The 21,130-nt window shown below is 43.4% G+C and overlaps 1 protein-coding gene across 1 annotated transcript in view; it reads left to right on the top strand.

Annotated features, from left to right (window-relative positions):
• DCLK1 (doublecortin like kinase 1) overlaps positions 1-14,883 on the top strand; it is a 325,118-nt gene extending 310,235 nt beyond the window's left edge. Inside the window, exon 17 of the mRNA XM_060079609.1 lies at positions 11,522-14,883. Within this exon, the coding sequence (XP_059935592.1) occupies positions 11,522-11,686 (165 nt within the window). The 3' untranslated portion in view covers positions 11,687-14,883. The remainder of the gene's footprint in view (positions 1-11,521) is intronic.
• The last annotated feature ends 6,247 nt before the right edge of the window (positions 14,884-21,130 follow it).

Raw genomic sequence — 21,130 nt, 5'->3', positions numbered from 1 at the left:
ACCCTTTGACAAACTATCCAAATATCTAAGATCATGATAATTTCTAAGCCTGCTGAAAGCAAGAAAATACCCAAACTTCAATAAATATCAAAGTCAGTTTTACATAGAAGGCTCTTTGTATCTTCTAGACAGATCTGCATACAGGAGTTGCACACCCACCTTTTTGTTACCTAAATAAATAGCTTTATAGATACAGAAAGAACTTTTTTATTTTTAACCTTTTTTTTGGGGGGGGTGAATCAATCATGATTTGCCTTTGTGCAGACTCTTTTTACATGGAAGATGATCCATCCATCTTTTACTTTTTCCTGAAAGATAATATACATTTTGAGGAGTGCACATGAGTGCACATCTCAACGAATTTTCACAAAGTGAGCACACCACTGTAAGCAGCACCCAGATCAGGCACAGAACATTTCTAGCACCCCCAGAGGACCCCCAACCCCCAGGGCCCTTCCAGGAGGGTCACGTAGCCCTAAGGGTAAACGCTGACCTGGAGTCTGTCCGCATTAATTAGCTTTGCCTGGTTTTGTTCTTTCTATAAATCGAATCATGCTCCATCCTTTTTAAATTGTATGTCTCCTAACCTCGGGCATATTAACCAAACATTTATGAGTATAGTTGATATACAATTAAAAATAGGCATCAAATATGTCTAATTACAGTTGTGCATATTTGTATAACACAAATTACACATATAAATTTCAAAAAAACCTCTAGAAAATTATATTACTAAATTTGTGGGCTTAGGGGTGGGTGCAAAACACCAAATAAACACAGTAATTAATAAATGTAGCCAAGTATAAAAAGGTCATTTGACTAAAATCCCAGCGATGGTTCCCATCAGCAGACAAAATGACACATCCCTGAATAATGGGCAGGAGCAGATGGAAGATAATCTCTTTTTTCTTTCCCACATAAACTGCTCTGCTTTCCAGCTGGGGGCAGTAACAACAACGTTTATAGTTGATGCTGTACTAAAGAGCACACCCAGTATGTAAAGCTAAATTGGAGAAACGATGCTAAAAACTCATCGGCGTATATGCTTAATTAGGAAGTTTTATTATGCCGTTTAGCCCGGAATGAACACTCTCCTCCCTGATTGCAGATGCTCGCCTTTTATCTCCGTGGAAGTGGGAGCATTTGTCTAACCATGGTGGCAGCCAACTTTCTAACATAAACAATCATTGCAGGTGAAACATCCCCACTCCCAATTGTTGTGTTTACAAGTGCTCCTGGCTGTTTTCACTGCTCTGAGCGGAATGCCTGGGAGACGAGCTTGTGTTTTGTAAAGCAGCTCACATCAGGGCAGAGGCTGGGGAAACGGCTCTTCGGGGTGCCCAGAATTGGCATGTCCCTCTTAGTAGGCTTTTTGGGGATTGGAGAAATGATGGGGGCCATGCCTCCTCCTTGCATTCATTCTCCTGCCTCGAACAGAGGGATGCTTCCAAGCGGTAGCCAGGGGAGCAGCATCCTGCATGGCTTCTTTTTCCGGGAGACCTTGCTCCTGTGCCCCAGAGTCTGGAGGTGAGCCTCTCCCAGGAATGAGCTGCCTGGGCCATTCCACCCTCTCATACACATTCCTGCCACTCTCAAGTGAAGTTGTCCCTGTAGCAAGTGCTGTGCCAGCAACACGTGGAGAAGAATGCCTGCATCTTCTGCACGCACAACAAGGCAACAGCCAGAACCTGATTAAATGAAACAAATACCAAAACAAGACATACGCTAAGAACGCCAAATAAGAGAAAACGCAGAGGTGAGCTAGGACAGGAGGGGGGTTGAGGTCAGGCCTGACGTGACTCGTGTGCATACTAGATTCAAGCACTGTCCTGAAACAGTGAGTAACGAGGCAGAACGGCAGCAGCCGTACGCAGCCCTGGCAAGGCTATTAAATGCTGTCGTGCTCGGGTGTGCAAAGGAGTGGGGTCAGTTAAATGCATCTTGCTTGGCGCAGGTTTGGAAGACCGGTTCCCACAAAAGCAAGAGAGGAACCCCCCGCGTGGTGTGAAGAGGGTTCCAAAGGCGCACACAGCAAGTTGCAGGGCACAGGTTACTTTAGGGACGGTGGCCTTGGCCTTGCTCTGCCGTCGAGAGAAGTCCCCCCATCCTCCATGAGTGTAAAAAGTGCTGCAGGAAGGAAAGGCAGGGGCCTCTGTTCTAGGAAGGGATTAACCACCCTCCGTACCCCAGCACGTAACACATAGAAGAGGCATAGATTTAAACTTCAGAACCATCCAAACTGTGATTGCAGAGAAAAGTACAGGGGAGGTATGAGGCTTGGTAGGGCAGCTGTACCGTGATGCTAAAAAGTGAGTTATTGGCCAGGAGGCTCAAAAGCTGGGCCACAGTACTTTGTATTATAGTTCCACAAATGGTCATAGAGAGAGACACGGGGCTAGGGAGACATCTGTGTTATGTTACCAAGTCAAACAACAGGTTGCTTGCTGTTTGAGATTTTATTTTGTTTCATTTTACCTTCAGAGCCCCCTTAAGAGCAGGTCCCAACAATATATATATTTGTCTTTTTAAAACTTAACGTACTTGCTATTAGAAATGAGAAATTTCCGTGGCATTCCAAGACTTACTGATTGGGTGTAAACTGTATAGATTCCTGGAGATTCGGTATTGGTGGACAATTTTGTGGTATCGTATTTATTTTCATCTTGCTTCAGAACCTCTTTCCCTCTTTATGATTTAAAAAGATGCCTACACTCTATTCTATGTATTCTTTCTTGCCATACTTTGCCTCCGTATGTTCCTCAGTGATGTTCCCAGATAGGATGTAGGTTTTATCAGGTATAAACGTGTAGGAAAGAATAATCATAAAGAACTTAATCATAAGTATTGACACACTGCTATTCTATTAAGAAAGAGTGTAAATATCCATATGCTGAAGTCAAACAATTCTCAAAATACATGTCAAACACATGACACTTGTAGAAACTAAAAAGTCTTGAAAATTGAAATGAAACTAACTTGATTAAAGATTGGCAGCTCTGTGCATGGAGAGGTGCATGGAGAGTTTGTGGCTTTGGTGTCAGGAAGCCCTGGTTTTGGATCCAGCCTGTCCTACTTACTGTGTTGTGACCTTGGGCAAGGTACGTGTTCCTCCTCTGATTCTTAGCTTCCCCATCTATAAAAATGAGACGAGTATTAATTATCAACCTTCCAAATCTGTGGTGAAGATGACATGAGTGGCCTGTGCAAAAGCGCCTTCATGGACCCAGCCCAAATGAGGAGCCCAGAAAAGACTGTTTGAGGAGAAAATCACTCCACACCACACGAGAGACAGATTTCCCTGGGAAAACTGATCTCTCTCCAGATCCAAGCATTTGTTATTAAAGTAGAACCGTGACCTTTTTTGATGTTCTGATTGGGATAAACTGTTGAATACTTATATGTTAGATTATTCATGAATTGGGGGCATTAAATTTTACTTAGTCTATAGCCCCAAATCCTGATGAAGTATAAGTTTAAAAAGTTATCCTCTAGGGCAGGGATTGGCAAATTACAGCCAGCCAATGGGCCAAATCTAGCTCACTGCCTGGTTTTTAAATAAAGTTTTATTGGCACACAGCCACACCCATTCATTTATAAATTACCTATGGTTGCTTCTACTCTACAAGGGCAGAATTCAGTAGTTGTTTCAGAGAATCATATAGCCTACAAAGTCTAAAGTATTAACTCTTGGCCTTCCCAGAAAGTTTCTCAGTTCCTGTTGTAGGAGAAAAATGTTTCTAAATTAAAAGGCAGGGAGTTCCCTGGTGGTCTGGTGGTTAGAACTTGGTGCTTTCACTGCTGTGGCCCTGGTTCGATCCCTGGTCAGGGAACTAAGATCCCGCAAGCTGTGTGTCGTGGCCAAATTAAAAAAAAAAAGAAAAAGAAAAAAAGCACTACCTGGCGGGCTTGTTAAAAACTGTATCACCACCAGCTAGTGGAATGCACGGCATATAGAAGGCACTTCAATAAATATTTGTTAAATTAATGAATGATTGAATTTTCCCATGAAGGGACCATTAATATAGAGAAACCTTGATTGTGAAGATAAACGTGGTTTTTTAAGAGTCTGGACAATCAAATCACATATGAGATGCTCTACAGTAGCATCCCACTATAGCAACCCAAGCTTTTGGCAAAGCTAAAAAAATTGTTTTTGTAATAAAAGGAGTTACCCCTTAATCTACCTGCTTAGTACGTTCTAAGTTTTCGTAGATTTTCTTAAGATAAACTATGCCTACAGCTGTCCTTTAGTTTACTAGCATGATGAAGGAAAAACAACATGGCAGCTCAGCTTAGCTTCTGCTGTGAGAAGATCAGGGGCCGTAGGGCAGAGGAAACACATGAATTTTGCCCTCTAGAAACCTGACCTCAGCAAGTGGCTATCATTTTAACCCCCTGATGGGAGGCCATCAGCAGCCCTCTGCAGAGTTGGACCAATGTGAGATTCTATTAAGAACCAGATCAGGGGGAGGAGCCTATATTTATGATGTGGTGGGGAAGTGTGGGACCGCCCTGCCCCAGGAAATGCGGAATCACATTTAAGAGACGGGTACCTAGAAAGGAGCTTTGAAGGCCGCTGGTTTCATGAAGCTTGCTTTTGCCATTTAAATGGTCACCTTCACTTTAGGGAAATACCGTGTCTTTAGACCCAGATACTGTGCAGTTCCTGCCTGGCGAGACCCCAAAAGGATATTAAAGCAAAACGAAACAGAACCATAATAAGCATGACAGCAAGCCAAAAAAAAAAAAAAAATATATGAGAAGGGTGGATATATCAATCTAGGTGTCAGTTTAATTTTACTATCAAGCAAAACATTTCCAAAGTGGCAAGCAAATTGTAACTCAGTCCCTACAGAGTAAGGGCGAGCAAAGGAGAAAGCGTTCCTGAGATTAATGCCCCAACAGCTGCATCCCTGGCTCAGTCTCCTAGGTAGTATGAATAATGGATGGGCTCAAAGGCAACATATACGATAATGTTCTTTTATTAATGAAATGAAGACTGTTTGGGATGGCTGGCAATAAATTAAGAAAAGTGAAAAAGGAAAAACAGTCACCATTTGCCTCTGAAAAATGCAGTTACTTAAATCCAGTAATTACTGCCACGACAGGAAACGTCGCCTCCGAACTTAAATGAGGTGCTTCTCTTGTGGGTCTTGCACATAGTGCAGAATAGAAATATTTCTGATCCTTAGACGGGAAGGCCTGTTGTTTACTAAGAGAAAAACATAACCCATTTTAGTAGATTGATGGTGATATTAAGCATATCCAGGTATTTCATAGGTGGAAGTTTCCCTAGGAGTGAGGCACGGTACCTCAGCTCAGGCTGTGGACTGGGAAATGGCTTGATGTGGTTAGAAAACGTGTCCAAGGTCACATAAGCAGCTGAGCTAGGACAAAAAGCTGGTTCTCCTGACTTCCCCCTGCTGCTGCTACCAAGGGGATTAAGCTAAAGCTACCAGACAGGGCAAGCATTACACAGATGTGGGTGACTCAGACTTGCAAAAACAAAGTAATGCTCCAATTCATATCCTCACTTCATTCCCGACCTTCTGCCTCCATGCTGTATTTTTCCTATAACATTGCAAAGATAGGCCAGATGGGTACCTCCTAGGTATTTATGCTGATTTCCAAATTTAATGTCAGAAAGAAGATTTAAAGTATCTGAGTACTGTGTGGAGGATAGTGTTGTTTTATTGTAACAGAAAAGGCCAAAGATGTATCTATTGTTGGGATGCATTTTCTGGGTATTAGGCAAGCACTGTCTCTGATTCGTGCATGCTTGGTGTTAGGGCAGGCACCAAAATGTGATGGATGTGAATTTCTCTAAGAGCGCCAACTGCTGTGTGTGTCGCCCCCAGATTTGCTGAGGTAACTGGCATGACCTTACCATTCCTCGGTTTTCACACTTCATCTAGCCTCTCCTAAGGACACTCTGATCACCAAGAGCTTGCAATCTGAGGTAGGGATATGCAGTGTTTCTTTCATGTAGAGCAGGTTTATATTAGTTTCTCCATATCATTTTATTTGGTCAGTTATTTGGTCTGTCAGGATCCCCCAGTCCACTGTTAGCTGGCTATAGCCCCGCACACGACATAGCCGTTGTTACTGGGTACATATTTTAAATAACTAGATTAGAGCTTCCTATTTGGTTACTACTGGTCAACTCCAGAATCTCAAGAGATTTCTTGCTCACCTCTAACCTGTGATACTTAGCACCAAAATGTGATAATGCAGGCTTCAGATTCTCTTACGAGCTTTTAATGAAGTGATAACTTACTGTGGAAACACTTGGGAATTCTACTGCAAGTCCATTCATGTCTGTTCCATGAAGCTGCAAACCGTGAGCAAAATAACCAATAAAATAATAAATCCGTTAGGAAGTCTTAAGTTTTAATGGAACAAGACTTAGGACCACCTTACCTTATAAAGCTAGGCATTAGGGAGGAGAGACCCAATTTCCTTGATATCTGGGAAATTTTTGTGATTGAGAAAGAGGAAAGCAGTCTTTCAGAAATGGTTGAAAGGGCCCTGAATTTAAATCTATGATACAGCACTTCAGAGGGAAAGTTATGTTTTGAATGTTTTCTGGGGAGAAAATTATCAGTTGGATAATATATATTTTTATAGCAATACTTTAAAAAATTATGTGTTGGCCTATTATTCTATTTCTTTGCTGAATTCATCTGTCTTGAACTACATGTCGGGCCACAGAATTCAACTGTAAAATTTTAACTGTACAGATTTTAGAGGCAATTAATTTTACAGCTACACTTAAAATTCTACAGATATCATATATAACGGTGCTTACTGTGATAAGGAATTGGACCACAATATGTAGTTGTTGAGTAGATAAATATATGAGGTTATCTAATGTTATAGGTTATATTAATGTTATCTAATGTAAGCATTTGATCGTATCTAAAACAAATTTCACTCTTAAATATTGGACTCATAATACCTTTAACTTCTTACTCTTTTGTATTATAGAGTTGTTCGGGGTTCTGATTTCTTTTGTCATTGCTATTCGGAAAGTACATAATCACCTAAAATAATCTAATTCTGTATTAACTAAGAAATATTTAATATGTCCCTTAGATGTGTGTCACAGTTGGCTAGGCATTCTGGGAAATGCAAAGAAGTTTCAGATCCTACCCTCGAGCAGCTTGCATGGGATTTGGGAAATATGCAAAGGAAAGGTAATAGGCCTGTGTGCAGTAAGTGTCAAAAGTTTGGTCAAGACAATACTTGCCTGAGGAATTTAGAAAGAAAAAGTGTGATGCAGAAGGTAAAATTTGATCAAGTCTTGGAAAATAGAGAAATGTGAGTGGGCTCCAGGAAGTGGGAGAGGTGATGTCAGGTTGGTGAACACGGTAAGCCAGGATGCAGAGGTGAGCATGATTAAAGTACCTTCAGAGAGGTATCAGTTAGGACTGTTTGGATTCCAAGGGAAGAAAACCCAAACCAAACTGGCTTTCAGCAAAAAGAAGAAGTATGATTTTATATAATCTGAAAGGTCCAAAGGTTGGGTCTGGCTTCAGTGATGTGTGGATTCATCACTCGGTAGGGCTTGGTTTCTTTCCATCCCTCCACTCTGCCTCCCCGTGATGGCTTTAGTCTGGAACTTCACGTGGTACCAGGATGTGGGAAGCAGCTCCAGGCTCGCTGTCCTCTCAGTTGGGATTCACTGTGAATGTGAAGTCTCGGTGAAAGTCTCCTCATGTCCCGTGAACTGGGTCGGGTGCCCATCCTGAACCAATCACGGGTATTGGCGAACACAGTCAGCACAGGCTTGCTTCTGGGTCACAAACCCATCTGCACCCCACCCTCAGAGATGGAGGTAGGGTCCCCTTCACTGCAGCCACAGATTACGTGAGCGGGGGATTTCCAAAGGGAAACCGAGGCGTGGTTAACCAAGTTAAGTGGATGCTGTGTCCACTAACGGGGACATGAGGTCTGCTGATATCACAGGATCACTCTGAGTAATAACAGGAACTAGACCGTGGAAATTTTTATTGTAAGCACATTGTGACTGTTAGGACAAGGAGTTCAACTTCATGAGAAACTGTAAACAAATCGGACCTGGGGGTAATTGACCCGTCAGCTGTGTGCAGGATGGGCTGGGGGTTGGGTGCTCTAGAGGGAAATAATGTGACCTCTGTTGTGCTTTCTCATATTTCTAAAGCCACAGCACTTGGAGAGTATCTCCTGTGTGCTATGAGCTGCGGGGAACACAGACAGGATGCCCAGACTTGATCTTGCCCTCCACAGAGTCTACAGTGTGGCAGGGAAGACAGTGCATCAGAGTCATTTGCGTTGCAGGCAGGATGTGCAGTGATAGCTGTACTGGGCTTCACGGGAACACAGAGACGTTCTTAAAAAGAACCGCAGTCCATAGAGCCAGAAGCAGAGTAAGCAGGAGCGGCCTGGGGACAGTGATGCCCTCTCAGTCATCTTTGGGAGCAGGTCTGTTGGGAGCACTAAGCATTGCTCGTGTAGCATTTGAGAATGTTTCGAGGACCTGGGTGAGTCAGGAACTGCCTATCAATCAGCAGACCCAGGTCTCCCTAGGTGTTTACAGGCCCAGAATGGGATTGTACACGTGGTGGAGGCTGGCTTGCTGTCCCTGAGAGAGCTCTCGGGCCATCAGCACGGGAAAGCCCTGGGCTTTTGGCCTCTGATGCTGCTCGTGCTCTCTATCTCCTCCCTGGCTCACCCTGGCTGCGACCGGAGGAGGGAACCACTGGAGTGCGGTGGCTCCTTTGAGTTCTGTTTCAATAGACTTTAAATGGGAAGAAATTGCCTGGGCCTCATGTGGGAGGAGAACTGAGTTCTTTTCCTAGTCAGTGATGCGATACGGGCAAGTCTCTCCATATACCTGGGCCTCAGTTTCCCTGCCTGTAAAGGCAAAGCCCTGGGCGAAGAATGCTTTATAAATGCTCTTTCAATTCTAAGAGTCTATACATCCTTTTCCATGACCTGTGATTATGACATGCTATGTTTCCAAACATAGCTGCTGTGAAGTTACTGGTGAATCAGCACAACTGAAAAGCTCAGGAGCACTTGAGCATGAAGGCCCGTCAACGAAGGCCAGCATCTAAAAGCTGCTCAGTAGAGAGACTGGCAGGAGTGGCCGGAACTGGCTGCTCAAATGGGACAGAGCAAGGGCTGTCCAGGCAGAGGGACAAGTAAGGAAGAGACTATGACTGGCCTTATGAGCATCTGGAGAAAGGAACCTGAAAGTAAGGGGGATGGGACCATCCAAGCCCACGAGTGCCACCAGCGTCTGCATAAACCGCGTTACAGCATTGGTGGAGAAATGGCTTATTTCAGTGCTGACAGCCAAGAGCGTGACTTGGAATAATTGAGCCAGTTATGGGGAGATGAGGTAAATTTGGAGAAGGTGCCAGTGAGAGGAGGCAGGGAGGGAAAGTACTCTGAGAGAAGTTCTAATGAGAGCTTTGTTTTGCATTGTTTTCCTCTGACCTGCAGTTCCTTCATTTCAAAACAATATCTTACATTGTAAAGAAAAACAAAACAAAACACCACCTTCCATTTCTGGGAGTCTTCACCCTTTTGAAAGCATTTGCACATCCATTTTTACATATAGCAACTCTGGAGGGTGGGAGGGCGTTATCCCTGCTCCTTATTTAACTGAGAACTGAGTGAACGGTTCCCACGGTCAGCAGTGGACGGAACAGGACTCAAAATTTCTGACTACAAACCCGCTGTGCAATTTTCTCCCCGACGCTAGAGAACTTCAGTCCACTAGTCAGTATTAGTCCCATGCCAGTGACTGTTTTCTTTCTCAAGAAGGTAGAAATAAAAATATTTTTTATGACCAAGAGAAGCGTTTATATTACTCTTGGATTAACTACAGAGTGGTTTTTATGTGTCAGACTAAATAGACGCCTGTTTTTTACATTAAACTCTACACAAACAGAGCATTTTCAGTTTGCTTTGAAAGCAAAATACCATGTGTTGTAACTTTACAATGTTTTAAATAAAGTTAGGAATTTGGATTTATGATGCTGAAAAATATCATAAAATCGGTGGGTGTAAGACCAAGAACTATGTATGTGAGTTGAGGGTCCTTAAAAATTCGACACTTCGAAGAATCAAAGGTAGACATTTCAACACACCAGTTATTGAATCATTAACAATCTAGTGAAACGAGAAGTGAATTATTAAAGTTTATCTTCCTCATTGATTTGTAACACTTATTCAGCGTGTGGATAGTTTTTAAAGCAGAACAGTTCAGCCTCACGAAGCCATCTACTGTACTGGTTTCTGCACACTGCCTCTCTTTCTTTATTACTTCATTCTGGAACTTTGATTGCCCCATTTTAGATCTGAGATTGCTCTAATGCTACACTGCAATTGTATGAGGGGCTTAGTTTTCACTTTGTTCTCAGAACCCGGCTGGCTATAAATTTATCTCTGTTCTTTGAAGAAGCTAACAGTAAATTTCCAAGAGGAAAAATGGCGGTATATATCCCTGTAGAGGAAAAGTAATCTCTTAAAAGCAGAATAACCTCCAGGCTACATCCTTTTAAAGAGGGACTTTCAAACAAGGATGCCTTCAACTTTTATATGTGTTCTGTATTTTTCTTCAGGCTTTGTACCTGCTCTTCTGCCCTCTGTGTAAGGTTTCTCTGTAATGATCCGTTCCTCCTCACACCCATTAAATCTGTAATGAAGTCATGCCCTTTCCAATCCTGATGTCATAATAACTTCCAGAGCTATGGCTGGAGAGCACATCCTGGAGATCATATGAGGTTTCCTCAGGAAAAGGAGGCACAGGGCCCAAGAGTTGGAATACCTACAACATCGAACCTCAGTTTTGTAAATTACCTCACACTACAATGAAAATGAACTTTGTAAAGGAAAATCCATGGGAAGGTTTCCATCAGGTTTAATTGCATTCAAAGCAGTTTTCAATTTCAGGCATTGGGTTCATTGAAATTAAACCCATCCTTGCCAGAGATTGCACCATACTCCCTCATCAACAGATAATAAGATCATTTAGAATGAGGAGGTGCTAAAATAACAGGACGAGCTTGTGGCTCTGTCTCCATGTGTGACAGCTTCATCACCTCTCATCTTCATTAGACAGCTGCCTGGAGCTGAATGTTGATGAACGAGACATGCCTGGTGTCCTCACGTGTCAGACACACAGGCCCGAGGCTCCCACTTACCAGGGGGTCTCTGGCTAGGCTGGGAGCGACCGAGGGTATTAGATGTGGCGCTAGTGGAGGTCTGGGGAGGGCCGGGGAGCTGTTGAACCCACGACATCATCCATCCTGCCTGTGCCTGCGATGTCATGACCAGGTGCCCTTAGGAGCCGCTTCTGGGGGGGCAGAGGGCACCCCAGCAGTGGTGACTGTGGTCACCAAAAGTGAGCCATCGTGGACAGGTTATCTTAGCCAGCATATTTTTCTGACCTCAGAAAGTTCCAGAAATCGTTCCTTTTGCCATTTCCTTCAGCCTAATTGTCCTCTTTCTCATTTTATGCCCCTGCTAGACCACCGCTCTTGATAAGGAGAGGCAGGTTTTCCGACGAAGACGCCACCCGGATGTGAGGAGCCGGTACAAGGCCCAGCCAGCTCCGCCCGAACTCAACTCGGAATCGGAAGACTACTCCCCGAGCTCCTCCGAGACTGTTCGCTCCCCAAACTCGCCCTTTTAACAAGACCCTTTTACTCGAAGTCCTAGCTTAACCCTTTGAGACTCTGAGATTTGTTTTTCCAAATTTATGTAAAACAGTTTCATCTGATCTACCTAGCACTCAATGCTTGAATGGCCGAGCAGAACAGTGTGTTTTCTGGTATCCTTGTAGCAATTTCCCTTTGCTGAATGAGACTGTGACTTGTCAGTTGGTGGAGATGGCAACTTGCTGCTAATCGGGTCCTCAAAGGGTTAAGGCTATTTTGCAACTTTTTTAAACATAGAAGCAATGAATGTTTTCATCAGTCAATCTAGGATCTGCAGTATGTAACATGGCACTTGTTAACCCTCTGAGTGCACAGGATTTTATGGGGAACCCTTGGGGGAATTTTCAGGCCTCTGGATTTATACACACATGTTTCTTGGCTTTGCTGCAGATCAAGGGGTTGTTATTAGATGCTGAGATGTCCAGACAAGAAGAGCGTCTAGAATGATATCTCGCGTGTCCTTTTTTGTGGGTTTAGAACATGGCAGGTTTATAACTTAAGCATCAGCACCCCCTCTTTCCTCTTCACAATCCTATTAAGAAAGGGGCTTTTTTTGCTTTGGAGGTCTGTCAGCTGCCCTGAGTCCTACATCCCGAGTGGAGGGGCCTGGGCCTGTGACCAACAGCCTGACCCAGAGTATAGATGGCGCCCTCACCCCCAAACTGCCTCCATATGAAGATGTGCTGATGACGCCCCAGAAATGCTGCTTCCACTTCAGCTGCTGCTACTGCCAGCGCAGACCCTCAGGAACGCACCATACCTTGTCCTGTGTTTGGTGAGTGAGGGTCTGCCTGCTCAGTATGAGACCTCTACAGGAAAACACAAACAAAACACACAACTGGTGGAAAAGAGCAATAAATTGCCAGGTGCTCTATAGGGCTGGAATGTCAAACAGAAAGAGGCAACAAGATCCTGTTCTTTTTCTCACCTGCTTTTTCATGCATTTCAGTCTTCAGTGTGCAATCCACATAGAGTATGGAATCCATAAAAAGGAGGAGCACCGGGGCATAGGGGCCCAGAGGCAGGTGTTCTGCAAGATGGCCGAGGAGAAAGCAGAGTGGGCAAACAATCTAGAGTAGTCTCAAAAAGGTTTTTAAAGAAATAAACCATTGGGAAGATAATTCCATGTGCATCTCTGGGTTACCTACATAATAGTCTCTCAGGGAGAACAGGAATGGGAGACCTAGAGGGTATTCCTGAGGGTAACACTTCCACTCCCTAAGATGACCTTTTTATAGCACTGTCTTTAGCCATCCAGAGGGAGATGCTGTTTTCTCTCTTTGGGCCAAGTCCTGCCCGACACCTGTATTTTACTCCTGTTACCAAATCTTTCTCCCTAGCCCTGGTCTCCCCCGGTGAGCTTCTACTGCAGTGTGTCACGTTCAGAATGGGGGCCTGAGGCAGCCTGTAGTCACTGCGATGCTTAGCGGGGAGGCTGGCCATGGTGTTGGGAGGCAGGGGCCCGACTCGAATGTCCTCCTAAGGCTTGCTCGACTCTGTGGCCCGGGAGACAACCAGTGAGTGTGATGGCTCATGAAATTTGCATCTAGATGGCTGAACAGCACTCACTGTCTCGGCTTTGAAATATACTTCAGTACCTGAAAGTCTTGAAATTTGTGTGCAGCACTTCCACAGTCAGTTCTTACTTTCAAATACAGATGGATCTTCGGTGGCTGCTTTTTACTCTTCAACTGATGAAGGTATGGTCTATATTACTCTAGATTTTAAAATCACAGCATGTCATGACTTTTGCAAAATTGTTCCCCCAGTTTTTTGCTCTTTCACATTTAGGTTTATCTCTTCGGTCTGTGTTGTCTTGCCATGTATATATTAGATCATTTATTGAGATTCCCCCCGACCCCCCACTCCCTTTTAGAGGATCCTGAAAGCTTAATACACAACATCACAAAGTAGCACAAATAAGCTGGGTTTTTTGGGGAGGAGGAGGAGGGCAGAACACGAGGAAGGGTGCGGCGTGTAGGTAGATTCCATATTAGTAGAGTTCCCCGAGCTGGTCAGAAACTACTGCTTTCTCTAGAACTCTAAAGCAAAGCACTATTCTAAGTAAGACTAAGGAGTAGGTAAATAGCTTGGCCTCAACTCTAAATGTGGGAATATGAAAAAATCCTATGGGCAGAGACCTACCTACAGTAGATAGTGATTTTCCTTCTCTGAATTACTGCTTTTCCCGTGGGCATTACATGTATTGCTCCAATATCTAGTGTACTGACCTTACAGTGCATGGCTCAGGCCTTTTTCCATCCAAGTCTTGAAGGACTGTGGAACGTGTGAAGCTGTGGCGTGTTTCCCAGAACGCTGCAGAGGGGTAGCTCGGAAGAATGCAGGGCCATTCAGCATGGGGATCCCAGTGCATCGCTGTAGAATTTGAGTGATCTATGCTGAATAAACAGCGGAATGTGACCTGTCAAGTAGAAATATTGAGTAATCAGATGGAATGCAATCTTTTCAGCACTAAGCTATTGAGATCCTGAATGTCAGAGATGTACTCAGAGGGTTAACAGACAAGCACAAGGCATGCTGATTACGTGGGTGTACCCAGACTGCTTTTGCTTTTAGCCAGTACTTTCTATTTTTTTTTTTCACAACATTCTTGGGATAGTTCAAGTTTGAAATAATTAAGTGGTGGTGTTCTTTAAGGAATTTCTATAACCAAATGATCTTATTTTTTATTTCACTTTATTATAGAATAACCATGTACCCTTATGGCAGTGTATCTATCTCTGTAATTAACAATTTAATCATTGCCGCAAGTGTCTCCATATTTTTTTTCCTAAGTATTTAACATAGCTCTTATGGTGGTGGCCTAGTGATGGGGACTGTCTTTCCTTTATTGATACATGACAACCATATGGTATTTTCAAGGGAATTTTAAGATTCATTTTCAGTTTGGTAGTAGACTTGTTAAGAAAAAAACTTTCATTACTTGCATCATGTAAACCATCTCTGTAGATGAGAACTGTTCATGTTGATGAACACGTTTTTTTCTCAACATTGTAGCAGAAATCATTTTATTCGTCATAATCAATGAATATGTGATTTGCTCCAGATCATTAGAAGGAAAAGTAAGATTTCAGTCATTGAAAATGTTTTTACTGTAGCCCTTATCTAACTTACACGTGGTGCATACTAAAATAAGCAGAGAAAAAATTGCAAATAAACTACTGAAAACGCTTGGTGTTTTGTGTTCAGTGAGCCCTTCCTAGAACCTGCTCAGGACCCGCACGGGTGGTGGTTAACAGGCCCATCAGATATTGTTGAAAAAAAGCAATATATCCATGAATGAAGGCTAAAATTGCAATCCTTTACCCTTTGAGGTATATTTCAGTTGGAAAAAAAAAAAAGAAAAATTGGCTTAGCTTAGAGGGTCACGGAGCTATCGTATGACCAAGGCTTATGTACATTAAATCATGGTTGTTTGCTGGCCAGCAGTGCCCATTAGACGACTCTATCCCCTGTGCTGAAAGGCAATTGTGCTTGAGGGAGAGCTTTCTTAATATTATTGTGTTGCCTGCTAGCCTGTCTCTGGGTCAGGATCTGTCAGCATTTCCATGATAAACTTCTAATTTCAAAGGTTTTTAATTTGACCATAAAAAGGTGCCCCAGGCTGAAGTTTGCTATAGAGGACCTGTTCCAAAGAGTGAAGGTTCGCTGCCTTCTTTTCTCTGCCCAATTCTCCGGAGAAAAGAACCACCAAAAAATCAGGTATGTCCCCTCATTGTGAATTCAGAATTTTAGAAAGCACCAAGATCCAAGATGGTAGTTTAATGTAATCATTCATTTGGATGTGGGTTTAAAAAAAATTAATGAGTCACCTGGCATATATTGTAGATAACGTATCTTTTCTATAATTTGTAAATCGTTAATTTTTTAAACTGCTATATGATTTGGGGGTGGGGTGGGGGGAATCCAATCAAAGATTTTTTAAAATTTGAAGTTGGTTAGTTCAAGGGTTAGCCTTTCCTGCGTGTTGTCTGCCATTTCCATTAAGAGTTTGGGAAAAATGCTCTCAGACCCTTATTTTGCATGCAGTGATAGAGGGTCAGATATATGCTTCTTTGGGAGATATGGATTTCTTTATTTAATCAAGTTTCATGAAGCCATTCTGGTCTGTTGAGGAAAATAGTGATTAAAAGCACTTCCAAATTAACATTTTTGTCAATTCGGATATAAGCACGTAAATTAACACACTTCACACTTTCTTGGTTTAAAGACAAAAAAATCAGCGAAACTTGAGGACACATTTGATCACTGCAGATGTGCTTTAAAAATTGGCTCAATGGTGCTTATACATGAAACAGTAATAAATGGGGTCCCTAGGACTGTCTGTCAGAAGGAATCTTTCATTTGTATGTAGTTACATACTTGAGGAGGTGGTGCTTTTAAGGCAGTCTTTTATTTTTTAATCATCTCAAATATGCAACCATCCATCCAGTAACATTAAGGGTCGTAAACTGGTGGGAAACAGGAAATTCAACGTAGAAGCTGAGAATGCCTCTGCGTGGGGTGGTTTTTATTTTTCCTTTGGTTTTTTTTGTTGTCATTCTTGGGCTTCAACGCTGAAGCTATGCGCTCATTTTTCAGTGAGTGAGCCTCTAACCGGCAGGTGTTTTGATCATGAGGTTTGCAATCTCTTGCCCTTGGAGACGAGTGAGAGCTCTAGTTTCATACTTTTTCATAAAGGAAGAGCAATCTCTACAATTAAACCCTACCTGTAAATGTCCTCAACATTCTTTTTTGGTTAACTGATGTGAGACCCTTAATGTTGCTTCAATGTAAAATTGTATATTTTTGTCTGTGATATACTTTATTAACTTAAAGTAAATAATAGTTCTAAAAGCCTTCACTGTCGGTATTAAGAGAAAGTCGGATTTTAAAAGTGATGATAAAGATGCTATAATGTCAGTTCATTCCAGTCCAATCAAATGTGGTAAGAAAAAGACCTTGAATAGTTCTCTAGGGACAATTTCTCACTGACCATTGACATTAATCTTTGATATATTCTCAGAAAAAATAAAAAGAAATTGAAACTGGTCCAAGGTTAGAGTCACATCCTCGATAACTATTTTTTTTTAATTTTATTAGGAAATTAATAATGGTCTTTTTCAATCTGGCTGAAAGTTATTAAAGGATTAGCTGAGTGTGAAATTAAATAGTATTTTGCTCATGCATACTGAAAAGGTGGGCTAGGAACCTGATGCATTTAAGCAAGTTTCTGAAAGGTTTCAATTTGGTGCAAGAAAAAAAACAGTGTTTCCTTCGAAAATACTAAATTTATCAATTGCTGCATGGATCAGATGGCACAAGTTAATCTTTGATTTTCAGAATCTTAATGATAACTTTCAAACGATTTGTATCCATGATTAAAGCTGGAATGAGATCCGATTTTTTCCCTAATCTCTCAGTTTAAGCTAATAAATGTAGGTTAATGTGGATGAAATCATCTGTGATATATTATGTTCATTTATCAACTGAGCTTTTTTGATGTTGCCTGTTTTTATGTAAAACATGTTCTTAAAAGTTAATAAAATAATAGTACTTGGTGTATGAACTGCTACGTAATACCCGAGCTCCAGTGTCCACTCCTCAGTTCACTTTGCCATAACGGAGTAAAATTTCATTTTAGTTCAATTCATAATTGACACATTCAGTCCATGAAGGAATAACCCAGCTGTGTTCTTGAGGGGAATTCTCTCTATGCAAGGCTTTAAAAATTAGTCATGCGGTCAGAGTGTAGCTTTCCCACATGTCCTTCCTAGCAGAGTGTATATTTCATGAGCATAATTCAAAAACAGCTATTCTAAAAATGTCCCTTTTCATATATTACCTTCCTGTCTGGGCCAGTGACTTGGATAAACACAAAGAAATCAAATACCATTCAGGCCTATTTTATCCTTCCACCTACCAAGATCTCCAGAGAAGAGGGTTGTTTTATCTGCTAACCTGTAATTAGCTGCCATTTTTATAGCGATGTCCCATTAGGCATCCCATGTGCAATACTGACCTTAGAGAAAATCGCCAAGCTGTACAAGGGAATAAAGTTCTTTCTTACGTGAGTTGTTCAATGCTAGGAGATTGAAAAGTCAGCCAGCAAAAGTGACTGCAGGTCCCCTGGTGTCCTATGAAGGTGCCAGAATATCTCCGAGCACTTGTAAAATTAGCAGTCACCTTCCTGGCCATCTACATGCTGCTGCTGCTACTGCTGTTGCTGTTGTTTTGCCTTTTGCTCCTCTGCAGTGAAATTGCTGGGTCCTTTCTAGGATTTCGGGGCAACTGCTGTGAAACAATAGCTAAACTGATTGCTTCCTAAGGACCATTACCTTGTTTTATGAGGCTGGCAGCTTTGCCAAAAACCTGCCATCAGAAAAAAATGTGCCCTGACACAGAAACATCAAACACCGGCAACTCTGGGATTGAGGATGATAAAACTACATCAGGAAACTGGGAGAAAGGCCTTCCAGGACTTTGAAAGGTGGGACTTAATGTTCAGATAAGGAAGTTCTGCAAATCGTGGTAAATGGGTAAAGTAAAACAGGAGAAGAAGCGTCCTAGGAAATTCTGTACACTACCTCCTTACACAGAAGAAAGGCTTTGCTCTATCTCAGAAGGCAGCCAGCGTCCCCAGCTCCAGAAGGGGCACCAAGGGAAGGGGGGAGCCCCGCCCAGCCAGCTGGACCAGCCAAATCCGTGCTGGCCGCCAGCTCTGCGACAGATGTCCTTGCCAGCTTGCCTGCACATCCAAATCATTCATTCAAATGTTTCTTGAGTAAGTGCCAGCACCATAGAGGGCACCCCATTTGGGCTTAGAAAAGAAAAGAGAAACTCCATTGTCCATTTTTTTTTTTTTTTTTGCTATGGATTAGAAGACCTTAAAGATGAGAAAATGTGTTTCTAGCTGCAAGGTTTGCTATTTATCTCAGACTCCTGGTCCAGGGTTCAGATAACCTGGACATCACATCCAATCAGGCTTTGTGGTTATGGCAACTTGGATTCTCTCACTTGAGGATGTGTTTACCATCTGCCTGTTCAGTGGTGCACACACCCTGTGCTGCTCCTGGCTCCGCTCCTGGCCTCTGGGGTAGAAGGCTCCCAGAGTCTTCTCTGCCCTTTGTAATTAGCATGCGATTCACAACTGTCGTAACTAGCACATCTATTCAACAAGCATTCTCCAGGACCTACTGTGAGTGACGCACCACATGGACGCTAAGATGAACAAGACACCATTCCTGTTCTTAAGCATCTCAGATCTAGTGAGAACTCTTCTCCTCTGGATGTCCATGGGTTGAGGCACCTGATTTATCACTCACAGATGGTGGAACAACAGTTTGTCGGGGGAGAGGCATCCCTACCAGCCCGAGACTGGCCCCCTCAGCATGTGTAGACTGTGCTGTGAGCAGGCCAACCATCAGTCACATGCAAATACATCTGTGGCCTGCTCTGTTACAACAATTCATATATCCATGTGTCACCCTTAGAAAGCCCCTGGAAGGAGGCAAGGATGGGAAGGAAATAGGAGACGGAGAGAGGGAGGGAAGGAAGAAATGAAGGCTGCTGACACCAAAGCTGCCCCAGTCTTAAGACCTAGTATGTCATTTTGGAGTTTAAAGGGAAGGAAGAGAATTAATGTCTCACAGAGTGCTTGCTCCTCAGGCCCAGTCCGAGGACGTGCTCTGTGGGAATCATAGAACATACCTCAGTGTAGGTTTAACATGGTCTCTTCCACACTCTTCATCCAGGGGAGAGCCCCCCACCCCCTGTGACAGGATGAATAATAAGACCCCACTGATACAACCATCAATGCATTTCTTTAGGAAGCAGGGGGTGGGGTGTTTCCCGAAAATGTTCTACTTCTCACACTTCACTGTCCATTCTCTCCTTGACTTCCGAGATCCTCTTGGAGGACCTATTCCCTTGAACCTGGGAATTCCTGGGAACAGGAATTTCAACCTGGGGGGCCCCCTCCGCCATCTGCCATCAGGGCACATCGTCTACTCCCATCTCCAGCAAGCTCCTGTCAGGTGCCAGTCCCACTGCTGGATCCTGGGATCGATCCTGGCAGCACGAGCTAGAAGAGCTAACCACTGCCTCCCTGAAGACTGAGGTCCCGTGCGGGAAGCAAGTAAATAGACATCAACCAGCATGAGCGGGGCCGTGAGAGGAGAGCACGGGGTACTTTGCAGGCACTTTGGAGGTTCATCTAACTGAGACTGAGGGGTGAGGGGATTCAGAGGAGGCTTCCTGGAGCAGGTGCCCCTGAGAGAGCGTCTGAAGGATAAGTAGGAATCAGCCAAGAGAAGGAGGAACATATTGTAAGCCATGGGAACATACTTAGAGAACATGGTGGAGCTCAGAATGGGTAAGAGGGAGGTTTAGGGTGGTCCTAAGGAGGCCAGGGTACAGCCCAGGGAGCTGGGACCCTCAGACCCTCAGCTATCATGCAGGAGAACAGGCATGGAGATCAGCCCATCTCCTCGCTGTGTGTGCTCAGAATGTGGTGGGTAAACTTAAAAATGAAACAGCCCCAGATTCTGGGTCACCGGCGCTGGTTAAGGAGGAAGAGGAGATGGGTGCATGACTCCTGGGGGGACATGAGAGACACTTCCCGAAATAACACGGATCCTGATGGACCCCTCACAGCAATTGCAGAGGGCAGCCTCCCTGTGCAAACGGAAGGGCTAGTCATGTGTATATCCTTTCCTACAAGGAGCAGGGTCTCCAACTCACAAAGCTTCTCAGCTCACAGGGGGAAACAATCACTTCCTTCTCGCCTATGTTGCTTCACTGCTGATAAAAAAAGGAAAAGAGAAATCCACTGACCCTGAAAATAGCTCCCTCTCTCCTCCTTCTGGGACAAATCCACATTATCACCTTTCCCTCCAGCAGGGTGATAATTAACGTGCCACCCGAGAGAGGTTTCATTATTCCATCAGAATTACCTATTAATTTGCTGGATTCTTCCGATGAAGCGGTGAACTTGTCATGATGGGAACATTGTTCAGAATGTGAAATATCCTTTCACTTTCAACAGGTAAATCAAAGCCCAAACCAACCTAGACACGTTTAATTCCCTCTCTCGACATGGTCCCCTCTGTTCTCACTGTTGTGGATGTTTCATTTTTCAACATAGCTAAGTTCTCTGCTCTTGTGCTGAGCAAACTGTTTGGGCTTCATCAATAGCTTCTATTGTTTCTAATTTCTCTGTAGAGGAAGGTTCACACTGGCTTCTTAAATTGGAAAACTGAACACTTCCTGCTCAGGATGGGAGGGAGGCCTCATTCCAACACTTGCACCTGCTGATTCTCTCACGGGACTTCTGCCCAGTGGTTTTGTGGGTTCTCCTGAATTGCCCACACCTTGGTGTGCTTTTCTGTAAAAATGTTGCCGGCGCGTACGTGTGCCTC

Source organism: Mesoplodon densirostris, chromosome 17 (genome assembly GCF_025265405.1).
Source record: "Mesoplodon densirostris isolate mMesDen1 chromosome 17, mMesDen1 primary haplotype, whole genome shotgun sequence".
NCBI lineage: Eukaryota > Metazoa > Chordata > Mammalia > Artiodactyla > Ziphiidae > Mesoplodon > Mesoplodon densirostris.
Note: the sequence above shows the minus strand (reverse complement) of the source record. Positions and strands in the feature narration are given on the sequence as shown.